Raw genomic sequence first — 22,632 nt, 5'->3', positions numbered from 1 at the left:
TGGATGGGGAAGTAGCAGTAAGCATCCTGGAAATCTAAAGAGATCATCCAGTGGACCTTCTTTACTGCTGCAAGCACAGTCTCATGAGTCTCCATAGAGAAGTTTTGTCCTCTGGACGTAGCTTGAACAGTATGTGACTGACGTTGGATGTCACGGTTTGTTTGACGTTCAACGTCACGAGCTTGTTGCTCGACGTCACGTTCAGCTTAACGCCCGACCTCATGTTCAGCTTGACGCCCAATGTCGCGCTTAGCTGCCAAGCAATCATCGCCGTGCTTGGAAGGTAAACGCTCAATGACACGCTTGGCCGTTTGATGTCTGGTATCAAGAGAAGCAGACACTCAATGGGATATAGACGCCTTATCACGCTGTTCAACATTTTAGCTTGCTGGTAGGCCGCCTGTGCGACGCGTCCTGAAAAGCATCATGACGAACCATCGCTTTGCTAACAGCAGGCTGATAAGACTGCATAACAGATGAGAGCCGTTGCTTCATGCCAGCAGCATAGTCCAACTAGGATCAACATTAGGTGACACCGGTGTAGAAAACTTTGATCGCGAACTCGCCTTCCTCATCGCTTACATCACGCTCCGCTATTCAGCAGACGGAAAACAGTCTGGCGGAAGTGGCAGTGCCTGTACCGTAACACCAGACTCAGGAACAAGATCCTTATCAGTCTGAACTAAAAGCTTTGCCAACTTCTGACATCCTGACAGGCTGTATACAGCAAAAAAGGGGCACTGCCTTCTCTTACAAAAGCCTTAATGCACTTCCTGCTGTTGCAGCTGAACGTGTTGCTGCACCAACATCTGCAGTTAGGTTCTTTATGCTGCATTGAGGACGCGCTAAAGCACTGCCCTATCAGCACTGTCTTTTTGACTTTGGTTACTTTTCTCAGAATGATTTATTGTTAATTTATTCTCATCATTTATTTATTTCCTTATTTCCTCTCCTTACTGAGCCATCTTTCCCTATTGGAGCCCTTAGGCTTATAGCATCTTGCTTTTCCAACTAGGGTTGTAGCTTGGCTAGTAATAATAAAATAATAAACAGAGACTCCTTTGCCGTCTTCCTTAGCGAAAAACTCTGAAGGCGGAACAAGGAGTAGCAGGTACAAAATAAAATGGAAACTTCAGAAAAAACTCTCATGAGTTTCTGAAAGTCACTCCCTTCCTCTTACAAGTCTCTAACCTAGGTAGAGATGTCTTCGTTTCCTAGGAGTCAACTCCTCAAGGTTCTGAATTCTGACCTCAATGCTTTAGAGGTTTAATTCTAGCTCTCCCAACCAAGAATTAGTTCAAGCAGGCCTTGGTCTGAGAACATATCTTTCTAGTTAATATTTATTTCTTAGTATAGCGCCTGGCGTAACAATGTTGACGCTCATGGTCATGTACACATCAAGATCTACTTGATGTCATGCAAGCCCTTGACGGTCGGCGCAACGTGACTTTTAGAAAAATAACGCTTGCGATTAAAAAACACTAGCGATTCAGACGCTCGGAACTAAGCCGATCGTGTCTAGAACGGTAGATTATCGAACAAGAGAAACCAAGAAGTTGCACTAAGATACAAACATCGTGTCAAACTCTTACAGCAGCGTTAGTAGCTAGCCTTGCTGAACGCTTGATGACCAACGCTCTGTTGTTGTCACGCTCAGCTTGGCGCGAGGCGTCACGCTCAGCTTGGCGCGAGGCGTCACGTTCAGCTTGGCGCGAGGCGTCACGTTCAACTTGGCGCGAGGCGTCATGCTCAGCTTGGCGCGAGGCGTCACGTTCAGCTTGGCGCGAGACGTCACGTTCAGCTTGGCGCGAGGTGCCATGCTCAGCCACCTGGTGAGTGCCATAATGCTCAGCTGCTTAGCACGCACCATCAAGTTCAGCTCTTTTTAAGAGGTAAGAACATTTGAATGCTCATTACCTGTTAAGAATGATTTTAATTTTTTTTTCAGCTTCGCGCCTGATGCGCGCCATCGCTTAATGTTAGAAAACACTTTTACCTCGCCTTACCTACGGCGAGGGCGAGCGTGTCTAGAACGGTAGATTATCGAACAAGAGAAACCAAGAAGTTGCACTAAGATACAAACATCGTGTCAAACTCTTACAGCAGCGTTAGTAGCTAGCCTTGCTGAACGCTTGATGACCAACGCTCTGTTGTTGTCACGCTCAGCTTGGCGCGAGGCGTCACGCTCAGCTTGGCGCGAGGCGTCACGTTCAGCTTGGCGCGAGGCGTCACGTTCAACTTGGCGCGAGGCGTCATGCTCAGCTTGGCGCGAGGCGTCACGTTCAGCTTGGCGCGAGACGTCACGTTCAGCTTGGCGCGAGGTGCCATGCTCAGCCACCTGGTGAGTGCCATAATGCTCAGCTGCTTAGCACGCACCATCAAGTTCAGCTCTTTTTAAGAGGTAAGAACATTTTTGAATGCTCATTACCTGTTAAGAATGCTTTTAATTTTTTTTTCAGCTTCGCGCCTGATGCGCGCCATCGCTTAATGTTAGAAAACACTTTTACCTCGCCTTACCTACGGCGAGGGCGAGCGTTCTGGGGATCGTCAACAGAAAACGCTCGAGGGGACTTCTGCTCGGGTCTTACAAGACGGTAAGCGCCACGCTACGCCTCTCGCTTCCCTTTGCCGCTCGACTTTACTTCTCCCATGGGTCCGGGAGCTCTAAGGCTAGGATAACGACAGGTCCGAAAAGAAGCACCCTCCACTGTATTGAATAAAATTCACTGCACTAATTTAGCACTAAAAATTTGCATTTTTGACGCTTTGGTATAGTAAAACCAAAAGTATACACGCCCGTAGAGGGAGATCTTACTACAGTGGAACCTCTACATACGAATGTCCTAACATACGAATTTTCCAACATCCGAAGTAAAATTCGACCAAATTTCTGTCTCGACACCCGAAGTGTTGCTCCAACATACGAAGTAAACAATACGCTTACCCGTGGAATTTTCTCGAAAGCGTCAACCGTGGTTTGTTGTTGACGGCGCTAGACGGCAGCACATCGGAGGGACGCCAATCGAGCGTCACCTTGATCAGTCCTCTCATCTCGTGCACATCGTGTGGTTGTTCTCTATTCGCTCAGTTATTAACAGTGTTTTTTATCTTCCTTTTTCACGTGTTGTTTTCTGTGTTTCGTAATCATGGGTCCTAAAAAGCTTAGTTTCGGTTCAGGAAGTAGTAGTAGTGGTGAGAAAAGGAAGAAGTCAATGCTTTCATTAGAACTAAAGCAAGACATAATAGAAAAGCATGAGCGACGTGTACGTGTTAGCAATCTGGATAAACAATATGGCCGGAATATGTCTACGATCTCGACGATCATAAAACAGAAGGCAGCCATTAAAGCAGTGAAACCTTCGAAGGGGATCACGATTATTTCCAAACGTCGTAGCCCTACCCTTGAAGAGATGGTACGCCTTTTGTTAATATGGATCAAGGACAAGGAGATTGTTGGCAATACGATCACTGAAACGATCATTTGTGAGAAGGCCAGCGCTATCTACAGTGACTTGAAGGCGGCGCGCTCTCAGGGTGACGCGGGGGAGAGTTCAGCCGATCCTACGATGGAGGAATTCAAGGCGTCTCGAGGTTGGTTCGAGAAATTTAGGAAACAGACCGGGATTCATTCAGTTGTTCGGCATGGAGAAGCTTTGAGTTCGGACACCAAGGCTGCTAAAGACTGTTAAAAAGTTCGAAAGCATCGTGGCGGAGGAAGGCTACGTAGAGCAGCAGGTGTTCAACTGTGATGAAACCAGTCTGTTTTGGAAAAAGATGCCTAGTCGAACGTACATTACCGCCGAAGAGAAGAAAATGCCTGGACATAAGCTAATGAAGGATCGGTTGACTCTTGCGCTTTGTGCCAACGCCAGCGGGGACTGCAAAATTAAGCCTTTATTAGTTTACCATTCAGAAAACCCTAGGGCATTTACAGCACATAGAATTATTAAAAACCTGCTACACGTTCTATGGCGTTCTAATTCTAAGGCTTGGGTTACTAGGCATATCTTTGTGGAATGGGTAAACGTAGTTTTCGGCCCTGGTGTCAAGAAGTACCTTCAGGAGAGGAATTTGCCTTTGAAGTGCTTGCTTTGTTTGGACAATGCACCCGCTCACCCCCCCAGACTTGAAGATGATATCATCGACGAATACAAATTCATGAAGTGTTGTATCTTCCACCGAATACCACCCCTTTCCTCCAGCCCATGGACCAGCAAATCATCTCTAATTTTAAGAAGCTCTACACAAAGCACTTATTTAAGCAGTGCTTTAATGTCACGCAAAGCACCAACTTAACTTTGGGTGAATTTTGGAGGAGCCACTTTAATATCGTGCACTGCTTAAAGATTATAGATCAGGCTTGGGAGGGAGTAACTCGTCGGACCCTGAATTCAGCTTGGAAGAAGCTTTGGCCTGATGCTGTTGTTCCCAGAGATTTCGAAGGTTTTGGCCCCGAGAATGAACCTAATGAACCTGTGCTTGCCGCCGAGGTAGACGTCGAAGAGATTGTATCCCTTGGCAAGTCCATGGGTCTGGAGGTGGATGAAGATGACATCACCAAACTCGTCGACGAGCATCATGAAGAGCTCACCACCGAGGAACTCAAGGAGCTGCAAGCCATGCAGCATGATGAGTTCCAAGCGCAGTTGAGTGAGTCGGAGGAGACCGAGGAGGTAGGCCAAATCTTAGGTACGGCAGAAATAAAACAGATGTTGGCATATCATCAACACGTGGTTGATTTCATTGACAAGCATCACCTACAGAAACTTCAGGTTTGCCGTGTTGTTCCGCAGTTCGATGATGTTTGCTTAACTCATTTCAGAAAAATCCTCAAAAGCCGTACCAAGCAACTTTCACTCGATAGTTTCTTTAAAAAATCTCTACTAAAACGGTCTAGTGATCATGATGAAAAGAAAGTGAAGCAAAGAAAAGGAAGACCAAATCGAGTGAAAGGGATGAAAATTCAAAATAAGAAAAGAAAAAAAATGTAAAAAAAAATATAAAATTATAAAAATGAAAAAAAAAAAAGCTAAGTTAAATTAAAGTTCACGTAGTGTAAGTTAGTGTAAGTTATCGTACACGTTATCGTACACGTTATCGTACAAAGTCGCCGTCCCTACCTCCTCGCTGATCTTCCATCTCCTCCTACGTAGCAGTCCCTAAACCTGCGCTGGCATGTCGCTAAGGTAAAGTGTTACATAAAAACCCCTTTTTTATTTATCATTTCTTTATCATTATTCTTTTTTCTAGATATTTCTGTATTCTATTGTATTAATGTTATGTGTAATTATGTGTAGCCATTTATTAAGGAGTTATTGTGGGTTTTTAGGCTGAGGAACGAATTAAACAAATTACCGTGTATTCTTATGGGAATATTTTCTCAAACATACGATCGTTTTAACATACGAAGCAGTTTCTCGAATGAATTAAGATCGTATGAAGAGGTATCACTGTATTCTGTCACTGGGCTTGAATGGGAATGCAATAGTCACTGAATCCTATATAAAATGTAACAAAATATTTAATATAAAATATTAACATACTGTATTACATGAATATAGGAATAAAGACTATATCTATGTATTTAAACCAACCCTTAATATTAAGGGGTTCCAATAAAAGACGAATAGTCGCATTTAACAATTGGAACATTTATAAATATTATACGAAAAAATTTAGTATTCCAAATACAAACAAGTAAACAACGATACAAAGAATCATGAGACTATATCGATTATCATGAATACTATGTCGTATAAAAATTAACTACAGTAAACGCCAATTCTCTTTAATCTTTGTAAACAGATTAGCTAAAGAAAAAATACTAAAAGGACCAATATAATTGAAAAATGACATATTCCTTTCATCTAATATAACTTAAAAACTTTAGTTTTTATAAATATCGAAACAAAAAGTAATACTGTAACTATAGACTGAGGACTGCGTAGCATAAATAGAAATGAACGCTAGATAATCTTTAAAACAGATCGAAGATTATCCAAAGAAAGCATACCAAAAGGACACAAATTTTCTTAAAATAACATAATCCTTTTATTTTATATAACTAAATACTTTGTAAGATAGTATTAACTTATCATTCTTTGTAGAAAAAGAAAGAAAATGCAAGTCATACTCAAGCTTACGTCAAATGACTGTGACGTCATCGATGAGGCGAGATGTTTACCCAACGACATAATGCTTTCGTTAGTTAAAAATAGGTTGAAAAATTTTTAATCCTACCTTTTAAGCTATAACATAGCGATAAAATATCAAACAAAAACCTAATAAGAGAATGCCCACACCTGTAACAAGAGTACATCACCAATATACTGCTAAAATCCAGGTTAAACACGAGTAAATTTGATTTCTATGTTGCCAGTATGGCGGCCGAAGAAAATCTGATACTAGGAGGGATAGTTCAACCTAGCTCCGTGGTGACGCTAGTGTATACCTGGCATATCTATGCGATTGCTGCGAGTTTTGAATTTCTGCCGGACAGAAGAATAAAGCTATTATTATATAACCAGCGGGTAAGTTTAAATGTTTAAAATCTTTATTTACTTGCAGTGAATTTACTTTCAGGATTTAATGCTTGTTATCATCTACTTTTAAGCCGAGTATTAGTACTCTACTGTATTGTGGCATGCTGAAAATAGAAAATGGCAAAGTTAAAATGATGCTTTAAATTATATATTGTAATGTTACATGAATTTACATGGTCAATTATACTTCTTTGGAATCTCATGGGCTAATGAAACCTTACAAATAATTAACTCTGAATTAAAGGTAATACTGCAAAGTGTAGATGATCCTAAAATTCTTAGCAGCTCCGATCTACCTCCAACTGGTATACATCCCTCTGCATTTTACTGCTTACCCAACTCCTTTGGTTTCTTCCTTTTAACTGACCACCTTCTTTAATTGCACCTTGATAAAACTATCATCTCTCATCTAAATATAAATTCTTATAGCAAACCCTATAAGAATTTAGAAATATAACATGGTGGTCTTGTTAAATTAATTTAGAGCAATAAAAAGGAAAATAGATTCACTTACTTTATAGCCATCAGAACCGACTGTCTCATTCCGCAAATTTTCATCAAGTTGAGAGAACACTCTCGTCTGTCTTTCAACATAATTATGAAGTTGTTGATATTCTTGGTATTCCCTATTGAAGTCTGCTTTGTATCGACTTCGTTGGTCTGGAGATGTTATAGTTGTGTAATTCCTGAAAAAAAAACTTGATATTTACATACAGAAATAAAGACAAGAACACATTTAAAATTAAAATCTATTTTGGTGAAAAGATAATAAAACAAAGGAGCAGTAATTATCATCATCTCTGGTCAAGCCGCACCCCTAGTTGGAAAACCAAAAAGATACAAGGTTACGGGCCCCATGAAGATAAGAAACATATAGAAAAATAAAGTTGTGCCAATAAAAGAAATGTGATCAAACAATATCAGCTATAAAGTGAAAATAATAAATGCCAACTCAAAGGAATAAAAATTGCATCCACAGAAACTTGTGAGGTTTCAATTATTCAACTAAAAGACAGTCAATCATTTCATACTTTTTTCATAGTTGGTATAAAACTTCTAGAAAACTGTTTTATTGAACTTATAAAGAGATTAGGTGGGACTGTTAGTAGTATCAGCATATCTAGTATGAAGTGGTGCATAGTAGAGGTATAGTGCAAGAATATCTAAATGCAAATGATGGTCCAAATATGATAAAAAAAAATCTATAATTCAAGTGCAGTTTGCTGAACGAATGACAGCACCAGAGGTCAATACTAAGATCTGGAGTATGAAGTCGAATGGAATGAAAATCTTGAATAAATTGAATAAACTAAATTTTTCTGTCCAATATGTAATTTATGATGAGAGTAAGCTGCCGTAAACAAAATTGTAATATAAAAATAATGGTATAATAAAAGTAAAACTACCTAAACATACATGTCTCCAAAAATCTGACTACTATTAATGAAAAGATCTGGATGGGAGGATCCAATGTCCTAAACTTACAGCATTAAAACTCACACTTTGAGTTTTGGTATGGTTCAAAATTAATTCCAAATCATTTGTACCATGCTCAAATTTTAGCTAAATGACTGTAATGCATAAGGATTCTGCAAACACCTAGAGGAACACAACACTTACTTTCACTAAAATCAAGGCCAATCATTCAAACTTCCTGACCATAATCATGGGATTTCTATAAAGCATTAGAAATTGTCAGGAAATCACAAGCTCCAAGGCCCAAACTGTAAACTAAGGAACAGATTATCACCTTCTGCATACCTATTTAGAAGTTTTACCAAAGGATGCTCAAAAACTTCAGATAATATGGGAGTTATGGAAATTGGGTGGTAATCAGCAGGGCTAGAGCTAACACAAACTCATACCTAATGCAGTAATATTACCAATTCTCCAACAAGTGGAAAAACAACCTCTTCTTGTAAACTAGCAAAAAATAACAAATAATAAGAGCCAAGAAATAAGGGGCCTTTATAAATAACAGAGGAAAAGTAACATTTGGGTTTACACCATAAGCATTAAGGTTCATCAAGTGTATTCTAATTTCATGGGACCCAAAAGCTAAACTATTTAGTTTAACCTCAATAAAACAGGAATGAGGAAGATCGATTTCTCATTACTCTGGGGTTGCCTTTTCCTTTGGACAGAGAATGACTGCCATCTAACTTAAGTAAAGCTTGTACCAGAAAGGGTTTCTTCTATGGTCAAATTGTATTCCTTTTCTGTTGAAGCATAAACTCTGAGCAACAGCTTTTAGCTGAGTATAGTTATTCCACATGAAGTTTGATCTGTTACCATTCCAAAGATGATAAGCAGCTCATTTCTCTAAATAAATGCATCTAAAATTATCATTGAACCAGGGTTTGTCTTTCACTACATGTTTTAACACATGAGAAGGAATACACCTGTCAATCATATAGACCAGACTCTCGTTCAAGATATCAGCAGGCTAAACATGTTATACAATTATGACTAATTAAAATGCGAAAGATCACTTGAATTGCCATTCTAGTGTAAACAAGACCTTATATATATTCTATATGAGCTATGACATACCAGGGACAAGCTGCTGTCTTAATTACTAATGAAACCAAGGCATGATCAGATATCCCAACTGAGGAACCATCCTTACTTGTTATAACACCATAGGAGTCCCACAGTCTGATTTAGGAGCAAAGTCCAATGTTCTTAACCCATGGCAATCAGTAATAGAAAATTGATTTAAGAACACTAACTTTTTGAAATCATGCACAAGCACAAGAGGCATTTCTCTCATCTTGTATCTTAGCCATAGTGGTAAATAGACAATCAAATATAAAATCCTTCACGTCTGGATTCTGATAAATGGAACTAAAGTAAAAGTGATTATGCTTGTCAGAGACTTTTACAACCTGAATCTCATACCCTTCACAGTCATTACAGGACTTATGAGAAGCAGTGTATACAGTACTGCCATTCTCCTTGCGCTAGGAATGGTCTCAAGTTTCAAAATTATTGGTTTCTTAAAACCTGGAATGAGTAGTTCAGAGGACTGCCTTAAATAAACTGGAGGCAACTGTAAGGTCTACTATTGCCATGCAATCCACAAACATTGCAATACATTACACAACACTGGATTTTTCTCAATATTTCCAGACAGAAAAAGAATTAGAAGAAATTAGAAAGCCTTATCATACTTGAAAACAAACTTAATGATGATAACAAAAACAATCCAGCAACTCATACAATTCATAGACTAAAGACAAAATACTGTATTGGATAAAATTAATCAATCTAGAGGAGCCGACAGCACCAAACAAGGTTTAGTACCCTCCAGGATACCACTTCAATTGATGGGAGAAAACTAACAATGGTTTTGAAAATAAATACCAGAGAGGAAGATAAAGGAACACAGGCAGGGAAAAAACAACATATTGATAAACTACCAAGCATCCATGGGCCTTCTATTAAGCTTGCCCAACACACTTTAAAAATAAGAGAAAGACAAAATAGATAGAATAGTGTACCTGACTGTACCTTCAAGCTAAAGAACTAAAACCCAAGGCAGTGGAAGACCATGGTACACAGGCTATGATAGTGCCCAGGACTAGAGAACAATGATTTGATTTTGGAGTGTCCTCCTAGAGGAGGTGCTTACCATACTAAGTGGAAAGTAGCCATTGAACAATTACAGTGCAATAGTTAACCACTTGATAAGATTTGTTAGGTTAGCTTAGTGGTGTCAAATGTGTAAGGAAAGAGGAGAATGTGCAAAGAATGGGTCAGTGTATGTGTAGGCAAAGGTAAAATGAGCCGTAACCTGTAGTACTCTCTGATAAGTCAAAGGACTCAATATCTCTGTAGCGGTAGTATCACAGACATTCTTGCTCAACTATTAAGCCAACCCACCCACACATTAATAAAAAACAAGAACAAAGAAACAGAAAAAGGTATTAAGAAATGCTAATCCATGACAGTGGAAGGCTATGATACTGTTTGAGACTCGACAGCTATGACTTGAATTTAGTGATGTGGTCCTCCCTTTAAAAACTGCTCTTACCAGAAAGCATCACTTCTACCTTAACCATGTGGTTAGACATCAACTACTGAAGTATCACTGAAGAGTAACAGAAACTGAACCACTATGAGGAGAAGAATGAAAGGGGTACCATCTAAACCCTGGAAGTGTGATGCTTCAAATTTTTTATATGAGCCTACCGATGTTCATATTGCTTCTTCTCTACAAGCTCGGTCTATCTAAGTTTATCGCCAAAATTAAAAATAAATTCCAATTTTCATTCCTTTCAATGAACACATAACTCTAGTAAAGTAATGAGAAACTAGCAGTTAATGGTAAGTAACAAAGTGCCTGTTATTGCCTAAGAAATAATAAGACATATTCCCTTCCAGATTGTTTCAAGTTTTATTGCATTTCAAGTTGGGTTCCTCTAGATTTGTTAGCATCACTGCATAGGAATAGTACTGTGTTTTAATAACTGTTGTGAAGAGTGTGTTTGCCTCACTGTTATGATCAGGGAAACTTGCTTTTAGTTCGAGAGAGAGAGAGAGAGAGAGAGAGAGAGAGAGAGAGAGAGAGAGAGAGAGAGAGAGAGAGAGAGATAAGGTATGCATGTACTGTAATGTGAAGGAATGAGAAATAACTATTCCGAAAAATAGTAGAAATGAAAGTGACATTACAAAGAGCTGGAAATCAAGGAAATCATCTATTGCTGACACCCGAGACCAAAGAGGAGATCTAGCCTAAAGAGTCCAAGACAGGCAAAAGGGTTAAGAACACAATTTGATAGCTGAAGCCTGGGAACTCATAAAAGTTCTGATAAAAAGATAGGTAAAAGTCTAGAGAACTCAATTTCATAATTTACCCCCATACAAGGCAGATCCAACTACATTTAAGAGGAAGATGATGAAAATTCACTAACAATCAATTCAACACACTCTTCAAACTCATGGCACTGGCTTTTGGCAAAAAAAATTACACAGATTCTAAAATTCAATAGGCAAATACTTTTATGAATTATTTACAGCATATGAAATTTAAAACATAAAATCTTCATGAAAATTCAAATCAGTAACTTCTGTTCATAAAAAGAAGCATTAAAGCATATGATAAACCATGAAAAATAAAACTTGTAGAATCTTTGCTCAACAAAGCTGTTCAAGTGTAAAAAAAACATTATTTTGCCATTTCGCACACTTGGCAAACTTGCACTTTTATTGTTTACCATGAATAATGGAGGCTATCAAAATGTTAATCCAGGACACAAAACTAAGAGATTAAGGTTACAATGAGACTAATGAAAATTAGTAATGTCGTACAGTAATACCCCTCTTTACATTGGTTCAACATACTGTATGTCAGTTGTGACATTAAATCTCCTCATCCTTAAATATCAAATACAAAAATAAAATCCACATCACGCTGTTTTACTTGACCTTACATTGGTCTCTACCTCTTACGATAATGATAACGTACTGAACTGCACATTATCGTACATCACATAGAGGCTTATTGATGCAGGCATCAGGTTTTTATAAAATTATAGCAGGTTGTAATTAGTTTTTCAGGTTCAGTACTTGTATAGGGAACATATGTCACTTTATGAGGCATAAATTGACTCACAGCAGGTCTCTTAGAACCAATTAACAACACGACGGGGTATTACTATATTTTTTTTTTTTTTCAGAATACCAGCTGTTCTCCATGTATTCATGAGCAGGGGTTGGGTAGTATCTTTTCTTAGGACTTGGATATTGAAATACATACTCTTCATAATTTTACAACAATATTCAGTCAAATTTGACAATATTTTATTATCCTTATTCAGTTCACTACATATTCTTTACAAAACTGATTACCCAATAAAAAAAATTTTGCTAACTGAATGTGTAAGATAAGTCAACAACCACTTCTCCCTCATTGAACTTTAATGATATACTCTTTACCAAGAAACCTATTACAAACAGTTTCAAACAGAGTGCAGATGTTTTAATGTTCAGCAGACTCATGAATCTCAATGTGTAACTCAAGTGTTAAATCTCATCTTTTTTCTCTCTCATATCACTTATTTCTATTTTTGTATTGCTTCTTCTTTACTAGGATGCTTTTCATATTGGAGAACCTGGACTAACAGCATTCTGCTTTTGCAATTGGGGCTGAAACTTGGTTAATAATTATAATATAGTAAAAATAATGACTAGGTGATGGTTAACAATAAACTTACCTGAGGTATGCTGGACCCTCATCACCCCCATTAGTGTCTGGAGATGAGCTGGGAGTTGACTGCCCCACTCTGCTGTGTCCATTGGTTTCATGAGGAGGGTTATGACCATTTGGAAGGCCATTGGTTAAGGAGTTTATAGGAGAATGTGTTCCTGAGTTGATGGTGCCATTAAGGCGATGTCTCGGAGAGTTCTGATTGAGAGGCGATGTCGATGGATTGGATAAAGAATGGTGGCCAGGACTTATAGCACCATTCACCCCATACCGCTCCTCCGCTGAGTGATGACCATTTGTCAAATGGTTTGTATCTGGTTGGTGGTTTGGCACCGATGAGCTCTGCTTAGACTCTTTCCACTTTTCAGGCTCTACTTTGGCTTCAGGTCTTCGTATTCTATGGGCCATGAGACGGGAGGAACGCACCCTTTTCACAGTTGGGTCAAATGTCTCCTCAAGGGTACGTTTTAGACCTTGTGAACTTGTAGATGGAATCCCAGTAGAAGAGTCAAATGTTTCCTCAAGGGTACGTTTAAGACCTTGAGAACTTTTAGATGGCATCCCAGATGATGAAGAATTAGTAGACGGGGATAATGATGAAATGGAGTGAGGTGAGTGACTATTACTTACAGGCTTGTTCCTGGAAAATACAAAATTCCGCTAAAAACGTATGCAAAATCAGCAAAAAATTCCAAATTAACTTCATTTATGCCTAACATAAAATTCAGGAAAATTCTTTGAACACTCTATAACATATATAACATAATTTAATTTCATTCAAGGCAAATATATAATGTCACTAAAGCCCCTAATTAACGTATACAGTAATCGATTTATTAGTTAAATATCTTAGAATGAAACTACAGTACAACCAATAATGCAAAAACCATTATGATTACCTAATTGGGCTAATAATAGTTCAAATCTATTATTAGTAAGCAGCCAGTCACCTTGAACAGCATGTGACTTACCAGTATCTTCTTGGGATCATCATATTACATGAAGATGTAACAACTCTTTTAACTGGTAATTTTTTTATAATAGCTGCCTTAAAACTGGCAAGTGCAACTGCTACCCTCCTTCCTAACGACTTGCATGAGATATTACCCTTCACTAATTTTTCTGTACTAATTACTGGGGCACAAAGGAAAACCCTAAAGCTCTGTTGCCAGTGTCTTCCCATTTCGAACATACTTGAGTTTATGATGCCGGAACTTTACTTCCACACAAAAAGGATAAGGGAATCTATTGAATACTAGTAAAGGTAAATTTGTTGATTCTTCACTCATAAAGCCTCTGCAAAGAGGGAAGTACAAATTTTTTCTAATGAAAAAATATGAATGCCCAAGAAATATTAGTTGTGTGTATGATATAAAAATAAAAATTTTATGATGATTACCTAACACAAATCTTGGTCCAAGCAGACTAGCCTATAAGCATCTGAACACAAAATCAGGCCATGAACTATTTTATAAATAAAGTTCCAGACTTAAATACCAAACCTAATTATGCTGAAGCATCCCTACTTAGCTCCAGATACTCTCATACTCTTAATCAGGGCTTCTTCCATTGTCTGTCCCATTCAACTAAACAAATTAGTGCATGGTGCAAATTATGGGGCATGAGATCGAATCCTAACAAAACTTGAAGTATGATTGTATGTAGGTCAAGAACAGTGGCTCCTCACATCTGGATCTCAGCATTAATGATGTTTCTTTAACTCTGCATGACTTAGAATTTTAGGTGTGATTCTCGACAGCAAATTTACTTTTGAGAAATACATTAGGTCTGTGTCTTCTTCAATTGCACAAAGAATTGGCTTATAAAGAAAATCTTTTAAGATTTTTGGTGATCAATCTATTCTGAAGAATTGTTTTAATTCTTTCATTCTACCTTGTTTCGAGAATTGTTTTACTGTCTGGTCTTCAGCTGCTGATTCTCATCTTAATTTGTTGGACAGGAATTTATGGTCGATTAAATTTCTTATTCTTGATCTAGATATTAATCTCTGGCACCGTCGTTCAATTAGTTCATTATGCATGTTACATAAGATTTATTATAATTCTGACCATCCATTACATTCAGATCTTCCCAGACAGTTTCATCCTGTTCGTAATACTAGGTCTGCAGTTAATTCAAATACAGTAGTCAGGCCTTCTCCATCATGAAGCTCAATACTACACAGTATTCTAGAAGTTTTATTCCTGCTGTGACCAAGTTGTGGGATGATCTTCCTAATCGGGTAGTTGAATCAATAGAACTTCAAAAGTTCAAACTTGCAGCAAATGTTTTTATGTTGAACAGGCTGACTTAGGTCTTTTAATAGTTAATATAATATGAAATATCTGTTTTAATGTTGCTAATGTTTTAAAATATTTTATTTTAAGTGTTCATTACTTCTTATATCGTTTATTCATTTCCGAGATTAGAAACATTTAGTAATTTTAATTAAGCCACAATTTCAACAATTTATTTTTGCATCCATAAAAGGCAAGAGGGTGACCCGAGTGTAAAGTCGTATCTCTATTCATATGCAATATTTCCTATTGACTTTGCAGAATGTGGGTGGTTTACTAATACCCTGTGTCACCTAACTAATGGATATACTGTGAATATTCAAGCACTAATACAAACTGCACTGAAATAAAACTTAGCTCAAATTATCAGAGATATGGAAAGTTTCCAATTTAACTTTTAAAGAACTAATTACTATACTGTAGTTGGGGTTCAATAGAACATTAATCAGAATAATGATATAGTAAATGATAACCTTAAATCTATTATTAGCCCTGTGGATTAGTAGGTGGGTAGGACACTGGCATTATGAGGGGATATCTAAAGGGAGGCGAGAAAAATTGCCTGGGATGGAAAAACTCAAAATGCACTGTCACTCAACAAGAGATTATTGGTCATCCAGCAAGGACAAGGATTTGTGACTAGAACAATGCAGGATTACTTTATAGAATGATGTAAAAACATTTTATATCTAAATTTGCTCAAATTACCCAGTCAGCAGAAATCCCTTTCAAATCCTTAAGGGTTTTAATCTAAAGTTGAATCTCACCTTCTAACAGCCTCCCTCTCTTCCTCACAGTAGAATGGCCAGTCTTCTTTAACTTCACTCCATAAATGCTTAGATAAATGATAAATGTTGTCTTTTGCTTGGGAAACACTATTTAAAACACAAGTAACTTGGCGTTTGTCTTTCTCCTTGAGACCCTCTGCAACAGGAGATCAGATATTACATTAGGAATAGCATTGGAAAAAGAAATAAAAAATAGGACTTTGCAATCTATAAGAAAATATATACAAAAAAGTCTAATGTCAATAAATAAGAAAAATATCCAAGAAAAATATATAACTTCTTCTTTAATGAGGAAAACCTTGATTACAAACCTGTATGTAATCTCTCAATCAACTGTGGTTTTCTAAAACTCTTGATTGCAAGAAGCTGAATTACACGATCTCTGCAATAAAGGTATTTCAGATTAAACATTATTAGGAATATTATTTAAGGAATTAGTAGCAATACACCCACTTCTCTCTTTGGTTTCCAGGCCAATTTCCTGAACAACATACAGAGAACTAAAAAGGATTTGTTTGAAGTTGAAAAATGTTTCCACAAATATTTTCCAAGAAAAAGGATAAGCTTGTGTTAGTCAAATTTTCATTTGGTACACCACAATTCAGTAGAATGATTAACAGAATAGGTACAGAAATACAATTCACTACCTGTTGGAGAATTGTGTTACTCCATTAGATAAATGTATTTGTAGTATGTAGTTCTAGCCCTGCTGATTACTGAAACATCCATATGATCTGTTTATGAATGTCTTCTGGCAAAACATCTAATTAATTATGCTGAAACTAATCTTTCCCATAGGTTACAGTTTACTTCTACTAAGGCTTTGAAGCATGTGCTGCCCAACTTAAAATTTCCAATACTGTAAAGAAACCCCTTATTTGAGGTCAGAAAGTTTGCATGATAGGCCTTAATTTTAGTGCTACCTTTACTTTTCCTTATTTCAAGGGACGCTTTTCTGGTCCTATACAGCAGGGGAATCCTACCCTCGAGAACCTCCACAGTCATTTTATCATGTTCATTAGAAAGCATACAACTTTTCACACCGCACATTGCTCGTTCATTGTTAAATCCGCATTATCGAAGCACTTAAAGAGAAAATGAAACTCTTCAGTTTCCTCTTGAAAGCCTTAATATCCTCAGCCTTTTGAATGCCTAGTGGGAGCTTACTGTAGTCTAGGGGTTGCATATTTAAAGGCTATAGAGCTTACAGACATATCTAAGTTCCAATAATTTGAAACCATCTGTAACTAGAGTGTCACTCAGAGTGCAGACCTTCGCCACAGCAGCTTATTTCTCGACCTACACTCAAATATGAATAAGTTTGAAGTCTCTGTGACAAAGATGTCCAAACTTATGGCTGATTACACAAATTGGACTTTTTTGCTTGACCGTGACCTTGACCTTCCCAAATGTAATCATTTCAGCTTTTTACATAAAAGTTAATCCCTGCATGTTGCCTTAATCTACAATTAAAATTGTGGCCAGGAAGCTGTTCACAAACAAACTCACACACACACAAACAGGGGGTAAAACATAACCTCCTTTCAACTTTGTAGGCAGTGTCAACATCATTTGTTGACTGCACAATACAGTATGTTGCATTTCTCTTAGATATTTTGATCATCCGGTTCTGATATCTTGATGGGTTATTATACTGTACATATTTTAAACTTAATTCTCATTTTAAGAGGCAGCCAGTGTAAATTATTTGGTATAGGAGTGATCCTTTCTTGGGGTGGCCCACCTTCTATCAGTCTTGCTCCTCTGTTTATTATGCTTCGTAATTTCTTAAATTGCACTTATGGTAAATTGTAGTAGATGGAGTTACATTAGTCAATCCTAATAATAACGCAGTTTATCACAAGTTTCTTTACAGAATGTTCATCCAGGTACTTCTTTATAAAAGCAATATTTTTAAGATGATAAACAGCAGTTTTTATTACATTATCTATTTGGGCAATTGAAGACAAGTTACAGCCAAGAGATATGCCTAGATCATTAACTTTATTATATATCAGGGCAGAGTTGTTATTTATGCTTATCTGAAAATCATCCATGTTTCTTAGGCTGTTTTTCTTTCTAATCACCATAAATTTGGTTTTATTTTCATTTAATTTTAGTTGTTTGATTGTCATCCATTCTTTAACACTAGCAAGAATTCGGTTTAGTTTCAGGTGTGTCATCTACAGTATACCATTTATGGAGAAGTAAAATTGTCTATCACCTGCAAATATTTTGAACTTTACTCCATACCTTTGTAGTATTTTCGACAGACCAATAGTAGAGATGCAGAATGAGATTGGGCCCAGTACACTCCCCGAAGTAACCCTCTATTTAAAGGTTCATATGATGAATCATCATCATCATCTCCTCCTACGCCTATTGACGTAAAGGGCCCCGGTTAGATTTCGCCATTTGTCGCTATCTTAAGCTTTTAAATCAATACTTCTCCATTCATTATCTCCTCCTTCACGCTGCATAGCCCTCAGCCATGTATGTCTGAGTCTTCCAACTCTTCTAGTCCCTTGTAGAGACAAGCTGAACGTTTGATGCACTAATCTCTCTTGGGGAGTGCGTGGAGCATACCCAAACCATCTCCATCTACCCCTCGTCATGATCTCATCAACATATGGTACTCGAGTAATCTCTCTTATAGTTTCATTTCTAATACTGTCCTGCCATTTAACTCCCAACATCCTTTATCAGGGCTTTGTTCTCAAATCTACTAAATCTATTGGAGATTGTTTCATTGTCATATCATGACTCATGTCCATGGTGTAACACCGATCTCACTAAACTGATATATAGTCTGATTTTTATATGTAATTTCAGGCGATTTAATTTTCAAATTTTACTTAACCTAGCCATTGTCTGATTTGCTTTTTTCAATCTTTAACTAAACTCCAATTCTAAAGACCCTATATTAGAGATCATAGTTCCTAAATACTTAAATAATTCTACCTCACTAATCCTTTCTCCTTCCAATCATATTTCATCTTTCATAGTGTACTCCGTTCTCATCATCTCTGTCTTTCTTCTATTTATCTTCAGCCCTACCTCTTGTGAAATTTCATGCATTCTGGTAAGCAAGCACTGCAAATCCTGTGGTGTTCTGCTAACAAAGATAGCATCATCAGCATAATCTAGGTCTGCTAAATTCCTATTACCAATCCACTCCAATCCTTCTCCACCATCTCTGACTGTTCTACACCTTACAAAATCCACGAGGAGAATAAACAACATAGGCGATAACACATTACCTTTGAATACTCCGCTGTTCACTGGAAATTCATTTGATAAGACTCCATTAACATTAACTTTGCACTTGCTATGCTCATGAACAAACTTAATCAAATTTACATATCTAAGAGGAATTCCATAACAACACAGGACTCTCCACAAAATTAGCCAGTGCACACTACCAAAGGCTTTTTCATAGTCCACATATGTCATCAAAAGAGGATTTCTATATGTCATCAAAAGAGGATTTCTATATTCTACGCATTGCTATACAACATGTATAAAAATTAAAATTTTGTCAGTGCAACTACTACCTTTTCTAAATCCTGCTTGTTCATCTCTCAACTTTTCCTCTATCTTTCTCTGCAGTCTCTTAGAATAAGCATACTAAACATTTTCATAACTAATGTAAGTATTATTTCTCTGTATTTATTGCAATCAGTCAGGTCTCCTTTTTTTTTTATTTTCACCAGCAATCCTAACACCCATTTATCAGGTTTTGCCTCTTCATGCCCCATTCTACTAAATAATCTTGTAAGTAGTCTGGGAGTCAATTCTTTTTCAGCCAGTATCATCTCAGCAGTTATTCCATCGTATCCAAGGGGTTTCCATCTCTTTAGTTTTTTTTAGTATAGCTTCGATTTCAAACACACATTATCCATTCATGGGAACGTCAGGGTCTTTACCAACTTCAGGTATATCAATCAAATTATTCCCATCCAACATTGTCTTTCTTCATCTTCTGTTGCTATAACAGAGCCCTCTCTCTTTTTGATTGGTACAGTATATGCTTCTTCTTTGCCCCAGTCAAGATTTCATTCATTCTATGAGCAATTCTTACACCATAGCCACTTTCTGAATTCATGGCTTTGTCAGCCTCAGTTGCTTTACTGTCTACATATTCTCTCGTCATTCCTGGTTTTCCTTTTGACCTCATTGTCAATACTGGAATACTTATCATGCTCTACCTTGTAATTTTCATTACTTCCTCAAAAACTTTCAACGATCAATTTCTGTCTTTGTCTGCTTTTATAGTATCCCAAGTATCATTTGATATCCATGGTTTTCTCCTTGTAGTAATTGCATATCCCAAGACTTCATTAATTGTCTGTTCTTCATCTCTCTAAGTTTCTCAGACTGCAAATCGATTCCTACATCAATTGGAAATTTTTCTCTGTGCCCTTCTTCTAAAAGCTTAATTGTATCAAACCTAGGTATTCTATCTATCTTTATGTCGGGTGCTTTCAGTTTTAATTTCAGTGTGGCAATGAGGAGCTGGTGATCACTACCATATCTCCATTTCTATAGCTTCTTACATTTCTCAGAGTCCTCCTTCTCTCTTCATTAATGGCAATGCGACCTATCTGATTTTTGCAATTGCCACTTGGTGAAGTCCAGGTATACTTGTGGATGTTCTTGTGTTGAAAAAGAGTACCTCCATTGACAAGATTGTTTGCTGAACAAATACTTATGATAGGTGCTCCATTCTTATTTACAACTTTGCCAAGACCCTCGACACCCATCACATGCTCTATCCCTTGATTATTTTTTCCAACTTTAGCATTGAAATCACCAATCACAATTTTCATATCTTTCTCAGGGATCTCATCTCTTACCCTCTGCAGTTCTTCATAGTATTCATCTTTCCTTTCTTCAAGGGAATCACTTGTTGGGGCATACCAAGCTGTAAGTTTCCAATTTTCACACAATATTTCCTGTCAACCAAGTAGTCTTTTAGGTACTCAAAAGCATGATCTTCAATACTGAGGGACCATAGATCATTTAGTAGCAGTTCATGCACAACTGTATCAAAGGCTGCAATAAGGTGAAGTAATTTCAAAATACTCCATTGTTTTCATCCATCATTTCCAGCATATCATTTACAACACAATAGATAGCTGTCTTTGACCAAGAAAAAACTTAAAACAGGTAGCCTGCAGCCATTATTTTTCATACTATATACTGATAATATGTGGATTGGCTAAGATAACAAGCATGTTGCATATATAGATGATACTCGCTTTCTTTGTATGAATTCAATCTCCTGAATGTTAACCTATTGTTGAAAAATACAGATTTAGCTAGAATGAGTGCATGGTGCAAATCATGTCAAGTATGATTGTAAGTAGCTAACGACAGTGGCTCCTCAACATCCAGAGCTTTTCTTTGTCAATGTCTTTCTGACTATATACAAGTCATTTAAAATTCTAGGTGTTTCTTAATAGTTAATTTACTTTTGAGAAATAAATTTAGTCTGTTCCTTCTTCCACTGCAAAATAATTAACGAATTAAGAAAGCTTTAGATTTTCAGTGATCAATCTATCCATGGGAAATATTGTAATTCTTTCATATTACCTTGTTATTATTATTATTATTATTACTTACTAAGCTACAACCCTAGTTGGAAAAGCAGTATGCTATAAGCCCAGGGGCTCCAACAGGGAAAATAGCTCAGTGCGGAAAGGAAAAAAGGAAAATAAAATATTCTAAGAAGAGTAACAACAATAAATATCTCCTATATAAACTATAAAAACTTTAACAAAACAAGAGGAAGAGAAATAAGATAGGAGAGTGTGCTCGAGTGTACCCTCAAGCAAGAGAACTCTAACCCAAGACAGTGAAAGGCCATGGTACAGAGGCTATGGCACTACCCAAGACTAGAGAACAGTGGTTTGATTTTGGAGTGTCCTTCTCCTAGAAGAGCTGCTTACCATAGCTAAAGAGTCTCTTCTACCCTTACCAAGAGGAAAGTGGCACTGAACAATTACAGTGCAGTAACCCCTTGGGTGATGAAGAATTGTTTGGTAATCTGTGTTGTCAGGTGTATGAGGATAGAGGAGAATATGTAAAGAATATGCCAGACTATTCAGTGTGTATGTAGACAAAGGGAAAATGAACCGTAACCAGAGAGGAGGATCCAATGTAGTACTGTCTGGCCAGTCAAAAGACCCCATAACTCTCTAGCGGTAGTATCTCAACGGGTGGCTGGTGCCCTGGCCAACCTACTACCTTTGAGTATTGTTCTCCTATCAGGTTTTCAACTGCTGAGTCTCATCTTAATTTGTTGGGACAAAACCTTTGGGGTCTGTTAAACCCTTATTCATGGCCTGGATATTAAAATCTGACACTGTATCAGTTAGTTCTTTATGCATGTTGCATAAGACTTTTCATAACTCTGACCATCCTTTACATTCACATCTTTCATCAGTCTGCATCATCTTGTATGCAGTTAATTGTAGGTCTTGCCTCCTCCAACATAATGATCAATTATTATTATTATTATTTGCTAAGCTACAACCCTAGTTGGAAAAGCAGGATGCTATAAGCCCAGATGCTCTAACAGGGAAAATAGCCCAGTGAGGAAAGGAAAAAAGGAAAAATAAAATAGGAACAGTAACATTAAAATAAACGTTTCCTATATAAACTATAAAAACTTTAATAAAACAAGAGGAAGAGAAATAAGATAGGATAGTGTGCCGAAGTGTACCCTCAAGCAAGAGAACTCTCATCCAAGATAGTGGAAGACCATGGTACAGAGGCTATGGCACTACCCA

At 37.4% G+C, this 22,632-nt stretch overlaps 1 protein-coding gene across 2 annotated transcripts in view; it reads right to left on the bottom strand.

The window, feature by feature from the left end:
* The window catches only part of LOC137626417 (RNA polymerase II elongation factor ELL-like), a 75,784-nt gene that overhangs the window by 18,286 nt on the left and 34,866 nt on the right, over positions 1-22,632 (bottom strand). For both annotated transcript variants that reach the window (XM_068357425.1, XM_068357426.1), the window contains exons 5-8: positions 16,150-16,220; positions 15,818-15,974; positions 12,761-13,393; positions 7,057-7,228 (exon numbers count right to left, since the gene is read on the bottom strand). In XM_068357425.1, coding sequence (XP_068213526.1) covers positions 7,057-7,228; positions 12,761-13,393; positions 15,818-15,974; positions 16,150-16,220 — 1,033 coding nt within the window. The remainder of the gene's footprint in view (positions 1-7,056; positions 7,229-12,760; positions 13,394-15,817; positions 15,975-16,149; positions 16,221-22,632) is intronic.

This window comes from Palaemon carinicauda, chromosome 2, assembly GCF_036898095.1.
Source record: "Palaemon carinicauda isolate YSFRI2023 chromosome 2, ASM3689809v2, whole genome shotgun sequence".
NCBI classification, from domain to species: Eukaryota; Metazoa; Arthropoda; class Malacostraca; order Decapoda; family Palaemonidae; genus Palaemon; species Palaemon carinicauda.
Note: the sequence above shows the minus strand (reverse complement) of the source record. Positions and strands in the feature narration are given on the sequence as shown.